General features: G+C 36.2%; 2 protein-coding genes and 1 long non-coding RNA gene across 4 annotated transcripts; 2 read left to right on the top strand and 1 right to left on the bottom strand.

Annotated features, from left to right (window-relative positions):
* Positions 1-2294: 2294 nt before the first annotated feature.
* On the top strand, positions 2295-6850 carry LOC118563713. Its single transcript, XM_036139172.1, has 6 exons — positions 2295-2439; positions 2981-3001; positions 3275-3577; positions 3811-3858; positions 4063-4201; positions 5521-6850. Exons 1-6 carry the CDS (start codon positions 2397-2399, stop codon positions 5588-5590), a joined length of 624 nt encoding a protein of 207 aa, XP_035995065.1. The 5' UTR covers positions 2295-2396; the 3' UTR covers positions 5591-6850.
* Positions 6851-7596: 746 nt separating this feature from the next.
* Positions 7597-12080, top strand: LOC105925049. 2 transcript variants are annotated; one of them, XM_036139174.1, is made up of 6 exons: positions 7597-7751; positions 8289-8309; positions 8588-8887; positions 9122-9154; positions 9377-9494; positions 10767-12080. In XM_036139174.1, the coding sequence occupies exons 1-6, from the start codon at positions 7709-7711 to the stop codon at positions 10834-10836; spliced, it is 585 nt and encodes a 194-aa protein (XP_035995067.1). In that variant the 5' UTR covers positions 7597-7708; the 3' UTR covers positions 10837-12080. The 2 variants fall into 2 exon arrangements, with proteins under 2 accessions (XP_035995067.1, XP_035995068.1); XM_036139175.1 differs by having other exon boundaries at positions 9401-9494.
* Positions 12081-17884: 5804 nt separating this feature from the next.
* On the bottom strand, positions 17885-18853 carry LOC118563714. The gene is made up of 3 exons (XR_004931375.1): positions 18554-18853; positions 18297-18344; positions 17885-18099 (listed from the first exon to the last, which is right to left on the bottom strand). It is a non-coding gene; the product is annotated as an uncharacterized LOC118563714 (long non-coding RNA).
* Positions 18854-23225: the final 4372 nt, after the last annotated feature.

Consider the following 23225-nt stretch of genomic DNA (forward strand, 5'->3'; position numbering starts at 1 on the left):
GATACAGATTTGCTCTGATCTGCCGTTAATAAGAAAACCACTAGCAGATAAGGTTTAATCACACTGATAACATGAACATACTGCCTGGTTCTGACAGGAAGCCTTTGGTCCCCCTGCAATCAGTTAAATGTAATCTTTACCTAAAACTCCAGTGCAGTCATTCTCTCTGAAGACAGCAGCACGATTTAAAGCTTGCAGTCATCTCCAGATGGTTTTTGGCACTCATTCTGCCTTGATTAGGATTTTAATAAAAAAAAAAAAAAATCATCCAGATGAATCTGGACAAACCCAATGAAGCGACTGCTGACGTAATTCTCGACACACAGGAGGCAACAAGGCCCCTGCCATCATCCTGCTGTTAAACACTTCATTTCTCGGGGCTCTTTGTGTTGCATCTTTGTTTTTCATGGTGTAAAAGATCATTTCGCAGCTTTTTAGGTTTCACAGGATTAAACTAAGCTGATACAATAATAGCCAGATGCAAAATAAATAAATAATAAGTCTGACTATTGTAATGAAAATGTACATAAGCAGGAGAAATGCAAACAGTTTTGTTTCCGTTTCTGTCTAAAGGGAAATATTTTTTTTTTACGGTGACCTTTTTTTTTATCTGCACACTATATACGTGCAAATATGTAACAAGTATTTATAGGCAGCATGTCATTGCTGAATGCTTAATATTTCTTTCTTTCTGTACTTGCATTTCTCTTGTTAAGAGACATGGCAGTCATCTGGACTGCCATGTCTTTGGTATTTGTTAAGGAACAGCTTTTGCAATAAAGTGGATTTATGGTGAATGTGTTCTGTTTTTCTTTTTTTTACTCCTCTCACACAAATAAGGTTGATGTAAATAACTGTGTAGCTTTTGTAAGACATTCAAGATTTGTAATAGCTTTCGTTAATCCTTACATCCAAAGAAAAACTAATTTGATTTGTAGTCATTTTAAAGAGGATTTAAAAGAGGAACACTGGGAGCTGGACTCCAGCAACGCTTCACTATATAAACAGTAGATTAAGGTGTTTATGCTTGCGGGCTTCATCGGGGTCATCCAAGGCAAACTGCTGATGCAGACCATGGAGGGGTTTTTTTTAATGGAGGTAGTAAAAAAGTGAATAAAAGGTCATGGTTAGCAAAGACCTAAAGGGAAAAGCCCATCAGGACTCTTCCTTCTGCTCAGGGACGAAGGAAGAATGACCCTTCTGCCCCTGAAATATTCAGTACTGATTGTTGTTTGTTTTTTCTTTCTCGTTTTTTATGTGTCTTGGCGCCTGGCACCACTGTGATATCTGGAATCCCTGATTATTTCACGCCATACGGGAAATAATGTTGTAATGGGTCCATAAAGCCGAACAAATGTGCTAATGTGCTCTCTGTGAGCAGGTTCAGCTAGTAGCTACAAAGAAATGTACTGTGAGTCATTAAATGTGGTCAGACGAATTTTCTGTACGTTTTCTTTTTTTTTTTTTTTGCCAGGATCTAAAAGACTGATGCATAAAGTGTGTATGTAAGCGTGTTTTTAATAAAAGGTTATTTCCTTTTGCAGTATTTCGTTTCCTTTTTTATGTACTCACAAAGCATGCAGTGAGAAAAGATCCTTCATTATGTGACACAAGACAGACTCATTAGCAAATTGTACTAAAAATCCAAAAGAACTGTTCTGCTGCTAAAAAGTTTCACAGATATTTCCTGTTGGGGAAATGATTCATGTATTGTATTCAGTTTTCTTCGATCTTATACTCCTACATATAATCCACCACAAGCATTTTCCATCACAAGTCCTCTAAATAGTAAATAGGGTGAATCTGTTTGTGAATTTTCATCATTTAATCGAGCTGTTCTCAGCAAGCTTCAGAGGTTTGTCAGAGAACATCAGTAAATAAACCACATCATGAAGACTAAGGAGCACAGCAGACAGCTCAGGGAGAAAGTTTGGTAAATAAGGTGTTCTGGCCTGATGAGAAGCATGTTAGATGGACGGCGGTGTCCTGGTGAGGTTTCAGAGGACAGGTTGAACACTGATCTCCCAAATGTCCACAGCTAGGGACATGGTTTTATATTTTCTCCTGCACTCAACGCTGAGGATGTAGACCAAAGGTTCTTCCCACTCACTACTCCTCCTCTGCAGTGGGAGGAGTGAGCGGGAAGCACCTGAGATTTCGTAATCCAAATTTCTCTCTCTCTCTCTCTCGCTCTCTTTCTCTCTCTCTCTCTCTCTTTCTCTCTCTCTTTCTTTTTTTACGCCGTCTTAAAAGACAGCCCTGAATTTCCCCAGGATCATTGCAATGTAACCTCTAAGACAGATCTTCCTCTGCAACCTCAGACCAGAAGGACTCACAACTAATTAGTACAGATATATCATATTAAGGAATTCAGAGAAAACCATACAAGGAACAAAATGAGACACCTCTGTGTGCCACTTTTTCTGGTGATAATATCAGGTAAGTTATACAGTCAATTCATTTGAAGGGCAAATTTATTTTATACATTTTTATAGAGTAGGTTGAAAGGTGTTTACTTTCTTTAAAGTGCATTTAAAGGGCAATTTCAAAGGCAGTTGAATTCTCTGAAAACTTTGTGTTTTCACTTTATTTTTAGTGATCTAATACAAGTCATAGCAGGCTCTCAAGATACGGTGAAGGTCATGTTCTTACACCATGCCTGAAACCAAAGAGCAGAGTCAGAAAGTGAAAGTATTTTTTGGATGTGCAATTTTGACACTATTCTGATGCAAAAATATTATTTTATACAAGGCTGAACAAGTAAACATTTAGTCACTTGAGCCATAAGCAATTCCCAGCACAGGCCGACTTAGCTTCATTTTGCAAATTTCTAATTTATTAAACAAACATGCTATGACAGGCAAGATTACGTTTTAGGCTTTTTTATATTCTGGTCAGGACCTTAATTGTAAATCAGAAATAATGAATCAAACCCTTTCACTGTGACCGCTCTGACTGCTCCCTTTCTCTCTGTCTACAGGAGTCCCCACACAAACAGCAGGTCAGTTTTTGAATTAAACTGTCGTTTCATTAGAAATTAGGATGTTACTGTTTATAAAGGTGTTTATAGTGGCTCGATGGTTTTGCACAGTTGGTTCATCAAACCCATCGAGTTCCTGCAGAAGTACAAAAAAGTATTTTAAGCAAATGTTGCAGACTTAAAACATGTTTTCTTACTAAAGAAACAATGATGAAATTGGTTTGTATTCACAGTTGTTTTTTTATTGAATGGATTTTTATATTTATCACTCATTAGTGATGTCTTCTGTTACAGATAAGGTCAGAGCTGTTGTAGGTTACGAAGGGGACGATGTCATTCTGCCATGCAACTGTGTGAATAGAAACTTGAAAGAAGGATTTAAGTGGAAGACTGAAAATCCAGAAACACTGATTTTCAAAGTCGAACCAACTGAAGAGATTAATTGGGGAAACTACAAAACCAGGGTTGTGATGTTTGTGAATGAGAGCAGCAGTAACTGCTCTATCCTCCTGAAGAAAATCACAGAGGATGACAAAAAGACCTACACATGCAGTTTTAAGATGAAAGAAGTGCACAAGGTTCATGCAGTAAATCTGAGTGAGTCAATTATTTACTTATTATCACCATTAATGTTAACTATTATCACTTCAGCAATTAACATCATAATTCTTTATCTTAACGGACAACTTTTCTCAATAAACGCATTTCAACACCTTGCATGTTTTTGTTAAAATTCTCAAACAGTGTCTGCAAAACACAGATTCAATATTAATATGTTCCACCCAAAAATGTGTCAAAGCTTCAACTGTTATGTTTATTTCTTTTTATAGAAGTCATGCAACGACCAGCTACAAGATCTACAGCTACAAGATCTACAGGTCAGTTTTCCTATTAAATTATGGTTTCACAAAAAATAGGCCATAGGTATGTAGGTCTATTAATGATAACATCTTTAAATAAGTTATAATATTATTTGTAAACACACAATGTCTCAAACATTATATCAACATTATGTTTAATTCAGTGTTATGCGCACTGTTCTAATTTCTTCTACTGTTGTTTTTTGTTAATATGTAAATCAGTTCCTGCAGCTATCCCTACTAAAGACTCTCAAAGAGGTATCGTCCCAAGCGAACCACCCAAGCCTCCCAGGCAGTACTTCACAATCATTCCAGTAGTTGCCCTTCTTCTGATCGTGGGTTACCTCGGGAATATTTATCTGTGAGTTGTTTTTTACATGACTATTTACAGTTATATTCAATAAATAAGAATATAAATATCTAAAAGTTTTGTTTGTCCGATTGAAAGTATCTTTCAAAACAAGATTTTAAGGCAGTAAACGTATGTTTGTTTAAGCCCCCATTTCAGCATTAGAAATTTAGATTTGGTATTGGTCTGATAAAATATTTTAATCTGAAATTGGGTGTTTTTATTCGCTAGTGGTGGGAGGAAAACATAATTAACAGAAATAAAGGCTTTAAAACATTATCAGTCTGTGTTAATCTATATAATGTTATTCATTAGTGAATTGAGTTACTGAAATATATACATTTCTGAATAACATTCTAATTTATTGAATATGACCGTAGACAGTTTATACATTGCTCATTCATTTGTTAAGTATATTATTGTAATGTACACTTTTTACATCCTCTCCATTTGTTTGAGTTTTTTTTTTAATTGTTGACCTCCAGTGCATTCTTTTAAAAAAAGATAAAAGTATAAGTTTATAACCTGCCCCTCAACTTTAGCACTTGAAATTATTATGTTTTACATTATGTTTGCAAAGGAAACTAAATTCGTACTCTACCATAGCTCAAGGTCTTGCTTTAAGTAGTTACTTTAAGTCACACAGACAGAATATCTTTTGCCTGACAACTATAGAGAATGTTAAAAAAAAAAGCTTAGTTAAATATTGACCTGGGCTCAATTCAATATATTTTGATATAATTAAGCAAGAATTCAGATTTCTGAATATTATTTGCTTCACCTGTAAAGCGGTTTCATTATATCTGTATATTTACTTTGAAACCTCTTCTAAACACAGTAGTACCACTGTGTTAGGTTGTGTTGAAATCTGCTAACCTCATATAATGGTGGGCTCAACATATTAATAATGAAGACTGGCCAGATCTGTCAGTATTTTCAGCGGTCATACCAAACAGTGGTTAACAGTGGTTCTCATTTCTGATCAAATCTACATGCAGCAGAGACGATGTGCTTCCTTTTAATTAATACCGGAGACTTTCAGCGCTTTGAGAAAGATGAGAGCAGCTAAGAAAATATAAGTAATATTGAGGAAACTGGACACCATGCAAGTGTGTGATATGTTATTGCGGTTAGTTAAAACAGAAAGTGAAATGTTTCAAAAGCAATCAGAACTGTGGTATTTCTACACCGTGTCCTGGTTAACCTGTTAATCTAGAGTTGCACAGTCTTGGCAGCCGTTGTGAAAAGATTAAACTGATTTTAGTAAGAATGGTTGAATTGTGTAGTCGTTGTTGGTAAAAATTTATATTTTCATCTTTATCTATCAACAGCAAACACAGAAGGAACTGGGGAGCTCCTGACCAAGGAGATACACCACTTTCCTCTGAGGACAACGTCTAATACAGCTGCAATCTCCTCGTCTCATTACAAACCCACTGAGATACAGATTTATTCTGATCTACCAATAACAAGAAAACCACTAGCAGATAAGGTTTAATCACACTGATAACATGAACATACTGCCTGGTTCTGACAGGAAGCCTTTGGTCCCCCTGTAATCAGTTAAATGTAATCTTTACCTAAAACACCAGTGCAGTCATTCTCTCTGAAGACAGCAGCATGACTTAAAGCTTGCAGTCATCTCCAGATGGATTTGCCACTCATTCTGACCGGATGCATCTGCACAAAGCTAATGAAACGTCTGCTGACGTAATTCTCTACACACAGGAAGTAACCAGGCCTCTGCCAGCATCACGCTGCTAAACACCTCATTTCCCAGAGATCTTTGCGTTGTGTTGTTTTTTTAACATGTCGTGGAAGATTGTTACACTTTTTTTTTAAGTTTTACAGAATTAAACTAAGCTGATAAAGTAATAGACAGATGCAAAAAAAAAAGCTATAGTAATGAAAATGTACATAAACAAGAGGAACATAAAATGAATCTATTTCCATTTCTATCATAAGAAAAATAACTGTTTCTTTTTTCTGTACATATGTGTGAATATGAAAAGGATCTTTATGGGCAATGAGTGATTATTGGATAATTCATACTTACTTCAGTCGTTATAGGTTGATGTAAATAACTGTGTAGCAACCATTAGTTGAAACTGACTTCCAAAGAAAAACATTTTGATATTTAATAAAATATTTTGAACAATGGGAGCTGGACTCCAGTAAAGGTGCACTAAGAAAACAGTAGATTAAGGTATTTATGTATATGAGCTTTATCGGGGTCATCCAAGGCAAACTGCTGATTCAGATCATGGAGTTTTTTTTTTTTAATGGAGGTAGTAAAATTGTGAATAAAAGGTCAGGGTTAGCAAAGTCTTAAAAAGGGAAAAGCCAACAATAACTCTTCCTTCTGCTCAGGGACAAAGGAAAAAGTCCAGCTGTCACACAATATGGGAAAATAATGTTCAAATGGGTACATAAAGCTGAGAAAAGGTGCTAATTAAAATCCAGTTAGAGAAAGTCTGATGACATTCAGCTCTCTGTGAGCAGCTGCAACTGGTAACTAAAAAAATGCACTGTGAGCCATTAAATGTGGTCAGACGATTTTCTGTACGTTTTCTTTTTTTTTTTTTTTTTTGCCAGGATCTAAAAGACTGATGCATAAAGTGTGTATGTAAGCATGTTTTTAATAAAAGGTTATTTCCTTTTGCAGTATTTCGTTTCCTTTTTTATGTACTCACAAAGCATGCAGTGAGAAAAGATCCTTCATTATGTGACACAAGACAGACTCATTAGCAAATTGTACTAAAAATCCAAAAGAACTGTTCTGCTGCTAAAAAGTTTCACAGATATTTCCTGTTGGGGAAATGATTCATGTATTGTATTCAGCCTTCTTCGATCTTATACTCCTACATATAATCCACCACAAGCATTTTCCATCACAAGTCCTCTAAATGGTAAATAGGGTGAATCTGTTTGTGAATTCTCATCATTTAATCGAGCTGTTCTCAGAAAGCTTCAGAGGTTTGTCAGAGAACATCAGTAAATAAACCACATCATGAAGACCAAGGAGCACAGCAGACAGCTCAGGGAGAAAGTTTGGTAAATAAGGTGTTCTGGCCTGATGAGAAGCATGTTAGATGGACGGCGGTGTCCTGGTGAGGTTTCAGAGGACAGGTTGAACACTGATCTCCCAAATGTCCACAGCTAGGGACATGGTTTTATATTTTCTCCTGCACTCAACGCTGAGGATGTAGACCAAAAGTTCTTCCCACTCACTCCTCCTCCTCTGCAGTGGGAGGAGTGAGCGGGAAGCAGCTGAGATTTCGTAATCCAAATGTATGTCTCTCTCTCTCTCTCTCTCTCTCTCTCTCTCTCTCTCTCTCTCTCTCTTTCTCTCTCTTTTTTTACACCGTCTTAAAAGACAGCCCTGAATTTCCCCAGGATCATTGCAATGTAACCTCTAAGACAGATCTTCCTCTGCAACCTCAGACCAGAAGGACTCGCAACTAATTAGTACAGATAAATCATATTAAGGAATTCAGAGAAAATCATACAAGGGACAAAATGAGACACCTCTGCTTGCCACTTTTTCTGGTGATAATATCAGGTAAGTTATAAGTCAATTCATTTGGAGGGCAAATTTATTTTATGCATTTTTATAGAGTAGGTTGAAAGGTGTTTACTTTATTTAAAGTGCATTTAAAGGGCAATTTCAAAGGCAGTTGAATTCTCTGAAAACTTTGTGTTTTCACTTTATTTTTAGTGATCTAATACAAGTCATAGCAGGCTCTCAAGATACGGTGAAGGTCATGTTCTTACACTATGCCTGAAACCAAAGAGCAGAGTCAGAAAGTGAAAGTCTTTTTTGGGTGTGTAATTTGGACACTATTCTGATGCAAAACTATTATTTTATACAGGGTTGAACAAGTAAACATTTAGTAACTCGAGCCATAAGCAATTCCCAGCACAGTCTGACCTAGCTTGATTTAGCAAATTTCTAATTTATTAAACAGAAATACCATGGCAGCAGGATTAAGTTTCAGGCATTTATTTTCTGGTCAGGACCTTAATTGTAAATCAGAAATAATCAATCAAACCCTTTCACTGTGACCGCTCTGACTGATCCCTTTCTCTCTGTCTACAGGAGTCTCCACACAAACAGCAGGTCAGTTTTTGAATTAAACTGTAGTTTCATAAGAAATTAGGATTTTACTGTTTTATAAAGGTGTTTATAGTGGCTCGATGGTTTTGCACAGTTGGTTCATCAAACCCATCGAGTTCCTGCAGAAGTAGAAAAAGTATTTTAAGCAAATGTTGCAGACTTGAAACATGTTTTCTGACTAAAGAAACAATAATGAAATTGGTTTGTGTTCACAGTTGTTTTTTATTGAATGGAAGTCTGTGTTTATATTTATCACTCATTATTGTTGTCTTCTGTTACAGATGAGGTCAGAGATGTTCCAGGTTTTGAAGGGGACGACGTCCTTCTGCCGTGCACCTGTATGAATAGAGACTTGAACAAAGTATTTAAGTGGCAGACTGAAAATCCAGCAACAATGATTTTCAGAGTCGAATCAACTGAAGAAAGTTATGGAGAAAACTACACAACCAGGGTTGAGATCTTTGTGAATGAGAGCAGCAGTAACTGCTCTATCCTCCTGAAGAAAATCACAAAGGATGACGAAAAGACCTACACATGCCGTTTTAACAATGGAGTGCACAAGGTTCATGCAGTAAATCTGAGTGAGTCAATTATTTACTTATTATCCCTGTTAATGTTAACTATTATCACTTCAGCAATTAACATCATAATTCTTTATCTTAACTGACAACTTTTCTCAATAACTGCATTTCAACACCTTGTATGTTTTTGTAAAATTTCTCAAAGCAGTGTCTGCAAAACACAGATTCAAAATTAATACGTTTCACCCAACAATGTGTCTAAGCTTCAACTCTTATGTTTATTTCTCTTTACAGAAGTCACGCAACGACCAGCTACAAGATTAACAGGTCAGTTTTCTTATTAAATTATGGTTTCATAAAAATAGGCCACAGGTATGTAGGTCTATTAATGATAACATCTTTAAATAAGTTATAATATTATTTTTAAACAAACAATGTCTCAGACATTATATCAACATTATGTTTAAATCAGTTCCTTATCCACACTGTCCTAATTATTGCTACTGCTTTTTTCATTTTATTATTATTATGTGTTTATATGTAAATTAGATCCTTCAAACCACTATCCTCCAGATCAAGTCTCAGACGGACCATCCAAGCTTTACTTCACAATCATTCCAGTAATTGCCCTTCTTCTGATCGTGGGTTACCTCGGGAATATTTATCTGTGAGTTGTTTCTTACATGACTATTTACAGTTATATTCAATAAATTAGAATATACATATCAAAGAAGTTTGTTTGTCTGATTAAAAGAATCTTTAAAAAAATATGCCAGTAAATGTACTTTTAATTAAGGTAATTAAAAATGTAGCTTTTGTATTGGTCAGATAAAATATTTTAATCTGAAATGGTGTGTTTTTACTAGCTAGAGGTGGGAGGAAAACATAATTAGCAGAAATTAAGGCTTTAAAACATTATCAGTCTGTGTTAATCTATATAATGTTATTCATTAGTGAATTGAGTTACTGAAATATATAAAGTTCTGAATAACATTCTAATTTATTGAATATGACCGTAGACAGTTTATACATTGCTCATTCATTTGTTAAGTATATTATTGTAATGTACACTTTTTACATCCTCTCCATTTGTTTGGTGTTTTTTAAAACTGTTTGACCTCCAGTGCATTCTTTTAAGAAAAGATAAAACGATTATAACCTGCCCCTCAACTTTAGCACTTGAAATGAACATTGTGTTTGCAGAGGAAACTAAATCCGTACTCTACCATAGCTCAAGGTCTTGCTTTAAGTAGTTACTTTAAGTCACACAGACAGAATATCTTTTGCCTGACAACTATAGAGAATGTTAAAAAAAAAAAAGCTTAGTTAAATATTGACCTGGGCTCAATTCAATATATTTTGATATAATTAAGCAAGAATTCAGATTTCTGAATATTATTTGCTTCACCTGTAAAGCGGTTTCATTATATCTGTATATTTACTTTGAAACCTCTTCTAAACACAGTAGTACCACTTATTGTTAGGTTGTGTTGAAATCTGCTAAGCTCATATAATGGTGGGCTGAACATATTAATAATGAAGACTGGCTAGATCTGTCAGTATTTTCAGCGGTCATACCAAACAGTGGTTAACAGTGGTTCTCATTTCTGATCAAATCTACATGCAGCAGAGACGATGTTTTAGTGCATCCTTTTTATTAATACCTGAGACACTCAGCGCTTTGATAAAGATGAGAGCTGAGAAAATATGAGTAATATTGAGGAAACCGGACACCATGCAAGTGTGTGAAAGGTTATTGCGGTTAGTTAAAACAGAAAGTGAAATGTTTCAAAAGCAATCAGAACTGTTAACCTGTTAATCTAGAGTTGCACAATCTTAGTAGCAGTTGTTAAAATATTAAACTGTTTTTAGTAATAATGGTTGAATTGTGTAGTCGTTGTTGGTAAAAATTTATATTTTCATCTTTATCTATCAACAGCAAACAAAGAAGAAAGTGCCGAGCTCCTAATCAAGGAGATACACCACTTTCCTCTGAGGACAACGTCTAATACAGCTGCAATCTCCTCGTCTCATTACAAACCCACTGAGATACAGATTTATTCTGATCTACCAATAACAAGAAAACCAATAACAGCTAAGGTTTAATCACACTGATAACATGAACATCCTGCCTGGTTCTGACAGGAAGCCTTTGGTCCCCCTGTAATCAGTTAAATGTAATCTTTACCTAAAACTCCAGTGCAGTCATTCTCTCTGGAGACAGCAGCATGACTTAAAGCTTGCACTCATCTCCAGATGGTTTTGGCCCTCATTCTGACCGGATGCATCTGCACAAACTAATGAAACGTCTGCTGACGTAATTCTCTACACACAGGAAGTAACCAGGCCTCTGCCAGCATCACGCTGCTAAACACCTCATTTCCCAGAGATCTTTGCGTTGCACCTTTGTTTGTTTTTTTAACATGTCGTGAAAGATTGTTACACTTTTTTTTTTTAAGTTTTACAGAATTAAACTAAGCTGATAAAGTAATAGCCAGATGCAAAAACTAGCTATTGTAATGAAAATGTACATAAACAAACGGAACGTAAAATTGATCTATTTCCATTTCTATCATAATAAAAAACTGTTTCTTTTTTCTGTACATATGTGTGAATATGAAACGGATCTTTATGGTAAATGAGTGATTATTGGATAATTCATACTTACTTCAGTCGTTGTAGATTGATGTAAATAACTGTGTAGCTTTTACATTTCAGATTTTTGATACCATTAGTTGAACCTTACTTCCAAAGAAAAACATTTTGATATTTAATAAAATATTTGAACAATGGGAGCTGGACTCCAGTAACGTTGCACTAAAAAAACAGTAGATTAAGGTATTTATGTATATGAGCTTTATCGGGGTCATCCAAGGCAAACTGCTGATTCAGACCATGGAGGTTTTTTTAATGGAGGTAGTAAAAATGTGAATAAAAGGTCAGAGTTAGCAAAGTCTTAAAAAGGGAAAAACCAACAGTAACTCTTCCTTCTGCTCAGGGACAAAGGAAAAACAACCTTTCTTCCCCTGAAATATTCTGTGCTGGTTATCGTTTGTTTGTTTTTTTCTCACTTTCAACGTGTCTTGTTGCCTGGCATCACTGTGACATCTGGAATCTCTGTCAAAGTCCAGCTGTCACACAATACGGGAAAATAATATTCAAATGGGTACATAAAGCTGAGGAAAGGTGCTAATTAAGATCCAGTTAGAGAAAGTCTGATGACATTCAGCTCTCTGTGAGCAGCTGCAACTGGTAACTAAAAAAAATGCACTGTGAGCCATTAAATGTGGTCAGACAATTTTCTCTACATTACCTTTTTTTTTGCCATGATGTAAGACTGATATGTAAAGTGTGTATGTAAGTATATTTTTAATAAATGGTCATGAAAAAAACAGTGGTTTACTGTTAGTCTTATTTCCTCTTGCAGTATGTCATTTCCTTTTTTATACCCACAAAAATACAGAAAGAAAAGAGTCAGATCCTTTATTACGTGAGGAAGACTCATTAGCAAATTTTACAAAAGCTTCAATGGCGTACATACAACAAAAAACCCAAACTGAGTGTTTCAGAAGTGTAGAATCCCGTGAAAACGTTATTTAGCTGACACTCATGGTGTCACACCCTAATCATCTGATTAACTCAAACCCCCTGCAAAGGTTTTCGGAGCCTTTAAACAGTCTCTCACTCTGTGAGTAGGCGACACAATCATGTGGAAGACTGCTGACTTGACAGATGTCCCAAAGACAGTTATCGGCATGCTTCACAAGAACAGGACACCGCAAAAGTTCATGGCTGAAGTAGCTGGCTGTTCACAGAGGTCTGTATCCAAGCATATTAACAGGAAATTGAGTGGAAGGAGGAAGTGTGGTAGGAAAAGGTGCACAAGCAACAGGGATAACCACTTCACAAGGGGTGGACTGAGGCTGGAGTCGGTGCATGAAGAGCTACAACACACACAGACAAATACTAGACAACAGTTTTCATTTACAGTCCCAGGCTTTGATTTCCTGGGGCTTTAAGTTTGACATGTTTCCATTTTCTAAGGGCCATTTAAGTAAATCAGCCCCATGACATACGGGGAAGTTATGAGGAAAACTGAAGTACACCTCTGGTCCAGAGGGTGACGACAAGAAGACACCATAAGTCAAACAGAGAAAGGCAGACTGAGAAGATGTATCCATATCCTGCCACTTCTCCACAGAGCAAGATGGAGATCGTACAACTGGTTTTCTGGATGGCATTACACCTCATTAGCCCCTTTTACACTGGCCTTATGCTAGCCCCTTTCTACCTGGCCCCACTCTATTCTGCTGGTGTTGGTATAAATAAATAAAAATAGAACATTGCTTCTCTCTGCCTGCACAGGAATAGGATCACATGTCCAAAGCAGAGATGGGAGACGAGAAATAATTCTGATAGGTTGGATATTGGATATTCGCACTGCACAGATCAGGCTCTTCTTTCCTCCGCTTTCTCCACCACTGCCTCTGCAGAAAGCAGGTCTTTATCATTAACAACTTTAAAAAGCCAAAAACATCCAGTGGAGATTTTCACATTTGATATCTGGTACTTGCAGATATTCCCCACAAACTTTGTAAACGCTTTATATCCAGGATGAACAGATCCAGTCTCCCAGGCGAGACCAGCTCATCAGTTTGGATCTGGCGCTCTCAATGACTCTGAAAGCAGATTTAAAATTGGCTCATAACTCTTGACGAGCTCACTGCACATTTGAGAAATGGATGTGTACTTTCTTGCTTAAGAACATCTTGAAACTGCTTTTTGTGCAGTTTGTGCAAATCGATAGATTTGTTAACCCATCTTAAAATTAATTTTGGGCTGTCATATCCTTCAGCCTCATTCAGTAAAATTGCAGTAAATGTAGAACTGAAACATTTACGCTATGTGTAGAGAATCTATATATAATGTAATTTTCTGAAATGAGGGTGTTAGGGTTATTAAAGATAACCCATTTTATCCTAGAATGAAAAGCACACAACACAAGTTTCAGACTCTTCTTATAGAAGAGGACAGAGGATGACCCAAACGGAGAACTGCACTCCCTGAAAGTTTGGTATCGTCTGCGCTGGGTCATTTCTGTCCTCTTGCTTTTATTTTCACACATCAGGAGAAAAGGGTCAAGGGGGTTGGGTCAGGAGCTTACAACATGAGGGTTAAAAAAAGGGTCAGGAGGCTTCAGGAATTTACAACATGGGGGTGGAAAGCAAAGAAGGGAGCAAGGCACTCCTTATCTGAGTAGAATTATTTGTTATTCCTGTCTGAGGTTAAATACAACAGAACTTTCCTAAAGGCAAACTCTTAAAACAAGCCAGATGGCTATAACTTGATAAAAATAAGATGATTACATTCACATAATAAAATGATTACATTCACATTTTCTAACAGAGGGACAAAGAACTTTTTCACAATATTCACATTTCTTCGCCAGTCCTCCAGACTTGCAAAGCTATTATTTTATGATTCATGCTCCTCTTTTCCAATTTGTTAGTTTAGATCAGGGCTGTCAAACTCGTTTTGGTTTAGGGGCCGCATACAGCTTAATCTGATCTCAAGAGGGCCACACGAGTAAACTCATTGCAAGGTTAAATAGAACTAATCAAAGTGGACTTGTTGTTGGTTTTTATATTAAATGAATTTCACTTTTACACAATATATTATGAATAATCTCAGCGTTTTTAAGAAAAGCATGTGCAATTTCAACAATACCTTCACTCAGTTAAACATTTAGTGCATTATGCATAAGAACTGATCACAGTGATTGTACAATGTTGAAAAACATTTATTCACATTTTTTTGGAATTAAAAACACTGTCCTGCATGACAAAATACATCAAACAGATAAAAATTAAGAAATGATATAAAATCAATTTTCCACATCTGAAGCTCAGTCCTACCATCTGCTGATTAAAACACAGCGCCACTCGTGGACAATATAGGAACTGCAGTACATGTTTTTTTCAATAATTGTTTTATCATTCTCTTCCTTTTATCTCCTCATTTTTTCACCTTTTCTTTTGTCTTCTTGTTCTTCCTTTCCTCTCCTACTTTCCCACTGTAGTGTCCATATCATTTGAGATAATCCCCACATGAATCATAATAAAACTATTCACATTCATAAATCAAGCTGAGCACTATGGCAAAAGCCGTACTGCTCCACTTGTGAAAGTCAAATCTGATGAGCTCTTTTTGGCATTAAGACAACAGTTCTTATTGCCACATTGCCAGACAGGACACTGTATTAAAAAAAAAAAATCATTGTTGAATAATGATAATGCATTTAGCCACCAGGCCGGACTAAATTGTTCGGCCCAGGCCGTATGTTTGACACCCCTGATCTACATGGACGGGTGTGTCCTGGTGAGGTTGCCATCATGTCATGTTCCTTCCAGTTTCAAATGACAGGTAGAACACTGAGGTCCAAAGCTAGGCATGTTGTTTTATATATTCTCCTACACTCTGTCAATGCTGAGGATGCAGACCAAAAAGTTTAACATGCTTCTCATCAGGCCAGAACACCTTATTTATCAAACTTTCTCACTGACCTGTCTGCTGTGCTCCTTAGTCTTCATGGTGTTGTTTATTTACTGATGTTCTCTAACAAACCTCTGAAGCTTTCTGAGAACAGCTCGATTAAATGATGAAAATTCACAGATTCACCCTATTTACCATTTAGAGGACTTGTGATGGAAAATGCTTGTGGTGGATTATATGTAGGAGTATAAGATCAAAGAAGGCTGAATACAATACATGTATCATTTCCCCAACAGGAAATATCAGTGAAACTTTTTGTAGCAGAATAGTTATTTTGGATTTTCAGTACAAGTTGATAATGAGTCCTACTTTTGTCACATAATAAAGGGTATTTTCTTATTGTGTTTTCTGTGGGTATAAAAAAAGAAAATTAAATATTGCAAAAGGAAAAAAGCACAAACAGTAAACATCTTTTTTCTCCATTACTATTTATTAAAAACAGGCTTACATTTATACTTGATTTGTCTTAGATCCTGGCAAAAACAGAAATATACAGAAAATCGTCGGACTGATTTTTAAGGGCGGCTGGACTTTTTTAAGTTACTAGCTGCTGTTGCTCATAGAGAGCTGAATGTTGTCACACTTTCTTTGACCGGATCTTAATTAGCACCTTATTGGACCCATTTGAACTTTATTTCCAGTATGGTGTGACAGCTGGACAATACGGGGATTACAGGTTATACAGTGATGTCAGGGACCAAAACACATTGAAAACAAGAGGGAAAAACAAAAGACAATCCGTACAGAATATTTCAGGGGCAGTAAAGTAATTCTGCCTTTGTCCCTGAGCAGAATGAAGAGCCATGATGGGCTTCTCCCTTTTAAGACTTTGCTAAGCCTGACCTTTTATAAACAAAAATTTCACTACCTCCATTTAAAAAAAAAACTGAATCTTTTTTTTTTTTTTTTTTTGATAACCCCATGAAGCCCACAAAGCATTAACATTTTAATTGACATTTCTGCACTGTTCTTAGTGCAGTGTCAATGATGCCCAGCACCCATTGTTTATAACCCTCTCTAAAATGATTAAAAATCTAAATGTTTTTCTTTTGCAGTAAGATTTAATTAAAGCCATAAAAATGCCTTACAAAAGCTGCACATTTATTTACATCAACCTAATATGACTGAAATTAATATTAATTACTGGATAATTGATATTAGTTATCCAGTAATTAATTGGATAACTAATTAATATTAATTATCCAATAATCAGTCATAGCTTTTACATATTTGCACATGCAGATAAAGGAATTAAGTCAATGTAAAAAAAAAAAAAGGTTTGTTTTTCATTAAAAATGGAAATAAATTTGTTTTGCATTTTTCTTGTTTCTCTTGATCATTTTCATTACAATAGTCAGACGTTTTGTATCTGGCTGTGACACAATCAGCTGAGTTTGATGCTGACACAGGCTTGATGACTCGACTGTATTAGACGATCAGAAGAAAGTTGTTTCTCCTTTTTGTTAGGAGCTCCCCAGCATCTTTCTTGTTTGCTGTTGACAGATAAAGATGAAAAGATGCATTTTAACTACAACGACATTACATTTCAACAATCATTATTGTAACCACTTTAGACTCTTCCTGCAACTACTACCAAGATTGTGCAACTCTAGATTAACAGGTTAACCAGAACACGGTGTAGAAATACCACAGTTCTGATTAGTTTAGAAGAATGTAACTGTTGGTCACAGATATGTCTGTCGTAAGAAGTAAGCATAGATGAATAATAACTATAATTTCACTTTCTGTTTTAACTAACTGCAATAACATATCACACACTTGCTTGGTGTCCAGTCGATGCCTCAATATTACTCATATTTTTATCAGGTCTCATCTTTCTCAAAGCGCTGAGTGTCTCAGGTATTAATAAAAAAGGATGCACTAAAACATCGGTTCTGCTGCACATAGATTTGATCAAAAATGTGAACTGCTGTTAACCACTGTTTGGTATCACTGCTAAAATACTGACAGATTGGGCCAGTCTTCATTATTGATGTTCAGCCCACCATTATAATGCTCCCCAGGCGCCGCAGTGGCAGCCCACTGCTCCACAAGGGGATGGGTTAAGATGCAGAAGTGAATTTCTCCATTGTGAGATCAATAAAGTTAAATTATTATTATTAATATTATATGAGCTTAGGAGAGTTCAACACAACCTAACAGTAAGTGTTACTACTGTGTTTAGAAGAGGTTTCAAAGTAAATATACAGATATAATGGAACTGCTTTACAGGGGAAGCAAAGAATATTGAGCAGTCATCTCATTTCTTGCTTAATTATATCAAAATATATAAAACTGTACATATTGTGCACATAAGTTATTTTGTCAGAATGATTTAAAGTAACTACTTAAAGCAAGACCTTGAGCTATGGTAGAGTATGAATTTAGCTTCCTTTGCAGACGTAATGTAGCGCCGGTTATAAACTCATAGTTTCATCTTTTTTTTAATAATGCAATGGAGGTCAAATAGACCTTCAGTGTAACTCAAACAAATGCAATGGATGTAAAAACTGTAAATTACGATAATATACTTAACTAGTAAATGAGCTGTGTATAAACTGTGTATCTAAATAGTCTAAATAAATAAAACACTCACAGATAAATAATCCCGATGAAACACACAATGCAACCCATGAGCAGTAGAGCAACTGCTGAAATCATTATGAAGTACCGCCTGGAATCCTTGGGTGGAGTGTCTGGAGAATAGTGGTCTGGAGAAACTGATTTACATGTAAACAAAAAATAACAGTAGCAATAATTAGGACAGTGTGCGCAAGGAACTGATTTAAACATATTGTTGAAATAATGTCTAAGACATTGTTTGTTTACAAAATTATACTAGAACTCATTTAAAGATGGTAGCAGTAATAGACTGGCCTATTTTTTTATGAAACCATACTTTAATAGGAAAACTAACCTGTAGATGTTGTAGCTGTAGATCTTGTAGCTGGTCGTTGGATGACTTCTGTAAAGAGAAAAAACGTAAAAGTTGAAGCTTTGACAGGTTGTTCGTTGAAACGTATTATTATTGAATCTGTGTTTTGCAAAAATATGCAAGTTGTTGAAATGCGTTTATTGAGAAAAGATGTCCGTTAAGATAAAGAGTTATGATGTTAATTGCTGAAATGATAATAGTTAACATTAACATGGATAATAAGTAAATAATTGACTCACTCAGATTCACTTTATAAAACTTGTGCACTACATTCCTTATAAAACGGCATGTGTAGGTGTTTTCGTCATCCTCTGTGATATTCTTCAGGAGGATAGAGCAGTCATTGCTGCTCTTATTCACAAAGATCTCAACCCTGGTTGTGTAGTTTTCTCCATAATGTTCTTCAGTTGGTTCAACTTTTAAAATCAGTGTTGCTGGATTTTCAGTCTGCCACTTAAATACTTCTTTCAAGTCTCTATTCACACAGTTGCATGGCAGAAGGACGTCGTCGCCTTGGTAACATACAACATCTCTGACCTCATCTGTAACAGAAGACATCACTAATGAGTGATATATATAAACATTCATTCAATAAAAAAACTACTGCGAACACAAACCAATTTCATTATTGTTTCTTTGTTTGAAAACATGTTTTATTTCTACATCTGCTTAAAATGCTATTTCTACTTCTGCAGGAACTCGATGGGTTTGATGAACCAACTGTGCAAAACCATCAAGCCACTATAAAGACCTTTATAAAACAGTAAAATCCTAAATTCTTATGAAACGACAGTTTAATTCAAAAACTCACCTGCTGTTTGTGTGGGGATTGCTGTAGACAGAGAGAAAGGGATCAGTCAGAGCGGTCACAGTGAAAGGGTTTGATTCATTATTTCTGTTTTACTATTAAGGCCCTGTCCAGAAAAGATTTGCCTGAAACTTATTTTTTACAGAAACTGTTTTTTTTTTTTTAAATAAATGAAAATTTTGCAAAATCAGCTTAGGTTGGACTATGCTAGGACATGCTTATGGCTCAAGTAACTATAGCTATTATACACATATAGATTTAGAAAATTGGTAGACAGAATCATTATTTATTTTACCTTGTATAAATTGAGTGGAAAAAAAATTGTACACCAAAGAAACGCTATCGTGAAGGCCTTCTATATTAGACATTTTAGGGAATGACTGCACACCATTCTGCAAAAGGTGAAAAGCAGTCCAAAATTCTGTTAAATATTACACCTGTTTTCTGTCACACCAGGTTCTTTTATCTGATAATGTGGTGTTTCTATTGTAGACAAAATCCAACAACAAATAAACAAAAAGCTTGAAAACTGTTGAAACGGCCACACACTCTGAGACAAAAAAAAAAGTTTTGCACAGTGCAGTGCACCGATCCAAGGTGAAATCACATAAAATAAACTATAAAAAACATCAAAGTGAAATCACAAAGTTTTCAACTAATTCAACTGTCTGTGAAGTTGCCCTTTAAATGCATGTTAAAGAAAGGCTGTTTGGCATGGAAGTAAATACCTTTTTTATACAACCTACTCTATTGTATAAAAATGCCTAAGAATAAATGTGCCCTCCAAATGAATCGACTTTATAACTTACCTGAGACTATCAGCAAAAGAAGTGGCAAGCAGAGGTGTCTCATTTCTTCCTTTGTAATGATTTCCTCCGAATTTCCAAATCTGTTTTATCTGTACTGATTAGCTGCGAGTCCTTCTGATACGAGGTTGCAGAGTCAGATCTCGCTTAGAGGTTATATTGCAATAATCCATCTGAAAGCCAAGGCTGTATTTTGAATCGCTGGAGCACAAAAGGTGGAGCTAAAAGAGGTTGAGCACAGGTAGCCACAGGTAGGAGCTTTGATCCTTTGATTTTGAAAGGCATGCCCTGACAAGCGATTCGTCCTGCTTGGGTTCGCACGTCTTTCTGTTATCCATCCATCCATTTACTCACACACTTATCACAGTATTGTATAGTAACGAAGTAAAAATACTTCACTACTGTAGTACTACTTAAGTATATTTTGGAGTACTTTATGATTTTCTCAGGTATAAAATGTTTTGATTACTTTTACTTCACTATATTTCCGTACTTAAATGCATACTTTTACTCCGATACATTTTCAATGTTTGGTTTAGTTACTCGTTACAAAAAAAAGTGTCGGTTTTGTCTCAGCCAGGCGTATATGTACAGATGCGCCCGGAGCGCCTCTGTTTGAAGCCCTAGGCGTTTCATTTCAAAGTTGCTGTGCGCCAGCGGGGGCGGGGCCTGGCGCTCCACGCAGCCAATCAATAACGCGCCTGGCCTTTGATTGACAAGGTAGAGACCCCCTTTAACTCCGCTCTTATTGGTTGTGCTGTCTTAAATACCGCCCTCCCTCTTCCTGATTGGCTGTTTTCTATTGCGTGTGTGTGTGTTGCATGTTCGTACGTGCTTGGAGCACGAGATTTCAGTTTTGATTTTAACTGGGATACTGCCGTTACCACAATTAATACTAGACTACGAAACTAGTTCCAGTTAAGAAACTAAATATTATCTGCACTAAAATAGGTGAAAGCTGCTGAGTGCAGTTCTGAACAGAAGCAGCAGAGAGAGTTTTGAATTGTTGAACTTGAGAAATGTAACGTTAATATCTCAAAAGAGCATTTAATTCTGAAGTATAACACATTTTATCAACAAAAACCTAATCTCCTCTACAAAACTACATATTCTGTGCCAGGCAGGAGTTCTGAAGACTGCTGGAAAGATGGAAAAGCAAAGACTGTAGGTCATAAAAAATTCTGATTCTTAGCCACAGCCGTCTGAAAAAGGTGAGAGTGTCACTTTTACCATTATTTCGTTATTATTGTTGCTTTCATTTATTTTCGACCATTTGAGGCAGTTGTTACTCTTGTTTAGACCTTTGCGTAGTTATAATAGTATGATTAGGGTTCCACAAAATAATAGTGTTATTCATTTGACTATTTCTACTTCTAGAATTAGGATAAAGACAAATAAAACAAAGGAACACAATTTACATTGGTTTTATTGTTCATAGATTTCCACACTGTCCATTAATAAATTAGTATAAACCAGGGCCGGAGCTAGCAGATTCAGAGGGCAGAGAATTCCCAAAGTATCTAACATATTCTACCTCCTCCAATGGAAGGGAAATATTGTTATGGGCTGGCTAATATACAGCAGGTCAAAAAAGGCCATATTTTGGCTGCAGTGCTTGCTGTTCTCTTATGAAGAAAAGATCATCTAGTGCACTAAATTCAATAGCTGGGTTGAAAATATCCAGTATAAAATACAGATTTGTGTGTGTGGTGTGGTGGCAGAAGGTGTTAAGGGGGGGGGGGGGGGGGGGGGGGGGGGGGGGACTGTGTTGTCCCGGGCCCTAGCAAAGCTGTCAGCTGGCCGGCCTGCAGGTGTATCTATTAGCAGGTTTATCACTTCCTGTAGGTTAACTAAGCCTGGTTTATCACTTAACCATGTTCTTAGTATACACCCTGTTTGCCTGCACTTGGTTGTGTGTTGGTTGCTTAGCACTGACCTTGCTTAAAGAAGGAAAACTGAAAAAAGGTTGTATTTTCTGTCTAAACTTGGTCTAAATTTCTCCTGCACTTGGTTGTTTATATTATTTTAAGTGAATTTGACTTTCAAAGTTGACCAAAATCTAAAAAATGTCATTCAAACTGCATGTGCTTCGTTTTACTTTTTACTTATACTTTTCATTACATTACTTGAGTGCATCTATTTTTACAGTAATTTTCAGATACTTTAAGACTTTTACTCAAGTAACATTTCAGTCAGTGACTTGGACTTTTACCAAAGTCATATTTTGGAGAAGTACTTATACTTGACTCCGAGATTTCAGTACTTTATACAACACTGATCTCTCATAGGGTCATGAGGGGTGCTGGTGGTGCCTATCTGCAGCTATCAATGGGCGAGAGGCGGGGTACACCCTGGACAGGTCGCCAGTGTACCATGTCTACCATGTTATCATTTACACAAAAAATGGATTAAATGAAAATAATTATAAAAATGAAAAACGCGAATTTTATGAGGAACAGGAATCCTCCCAGGAGAACAGGGTTCCTACCCAGCATCTTGACTGTGTTCGCCAGAAAGTAGTCCACGGATGAGTTATCGCTTTAATCAGCATCTCAATTGATCCACAGCTTGATGAGTGGTCGCTTCTCCATCATTCACATTTTACACCGAGACAAATTAAAACTCTTCAAACATTCTAATGTTTTGGCTATTTTATATTTGTATTCATTTATTTTTATTCAGTATTTTATACTTTTAATTATACTAATTGCTCTCTTATTCTGTAATTTACTCCCAACTCACCTCTGTTAGTTTTTCACTCTTCGTTTTTTAACTCCTAGATCCTGGGTCCAACCATCCACGCATCCAGTATGTGTCTTTGGGTGCCCTGTATAAAGCCTAACCTCTTTGGGAATACAAATAACTTCATAATTGCAGTGAACTTTTTAATTTATGTAGTACTGAATTCTGTGATCCTTTGAAAGTTTCCTGCCCACCCTGTGGTAAACTTTCCCATGTTGGGTGACCATACGTTCCTGCAGGCTATGATAGTCCTGTAGGTTATAAATCAGAAACATATATGCTACTTGTTGTGAAGCAATTTTTTAAAGTTTGCATAAATAATGATAGACAGATGACTGATAACACTGATGGATACTGAATGCCTTTCCCATAGATGGATATTTTATGCGGATACGGGCGTGTACCATCACAAGCCTTAAGATTAAGGTTCTCAAAGCAGTGGGGATCTTTCTTAACTACTTCTTAATTGTTTACTATCTTTGGCTTTTTGTACAACATATTTTTCTCTTATGTCATATAACCAATGACATCCTCTGGAGGAAGCGTAGAAGAGCC

Source organism: Fundulus heteroclitus, chromosome 7 (genome assembly GCF_011125445.2).
Source record: "Fundulus heteroclitus isolate FHET01 chromosome 7, MU-UCD_Fhet_4.1, whole genome shotgun sequence".
Taxonomy (NCBI): domain Eukaryota; kingdom Metazoa; phylum Chordata; class Actinopteri; order Cyprinodontiformes; family Fundulidae; genus Fundulus; species Fundulus heteroclitus.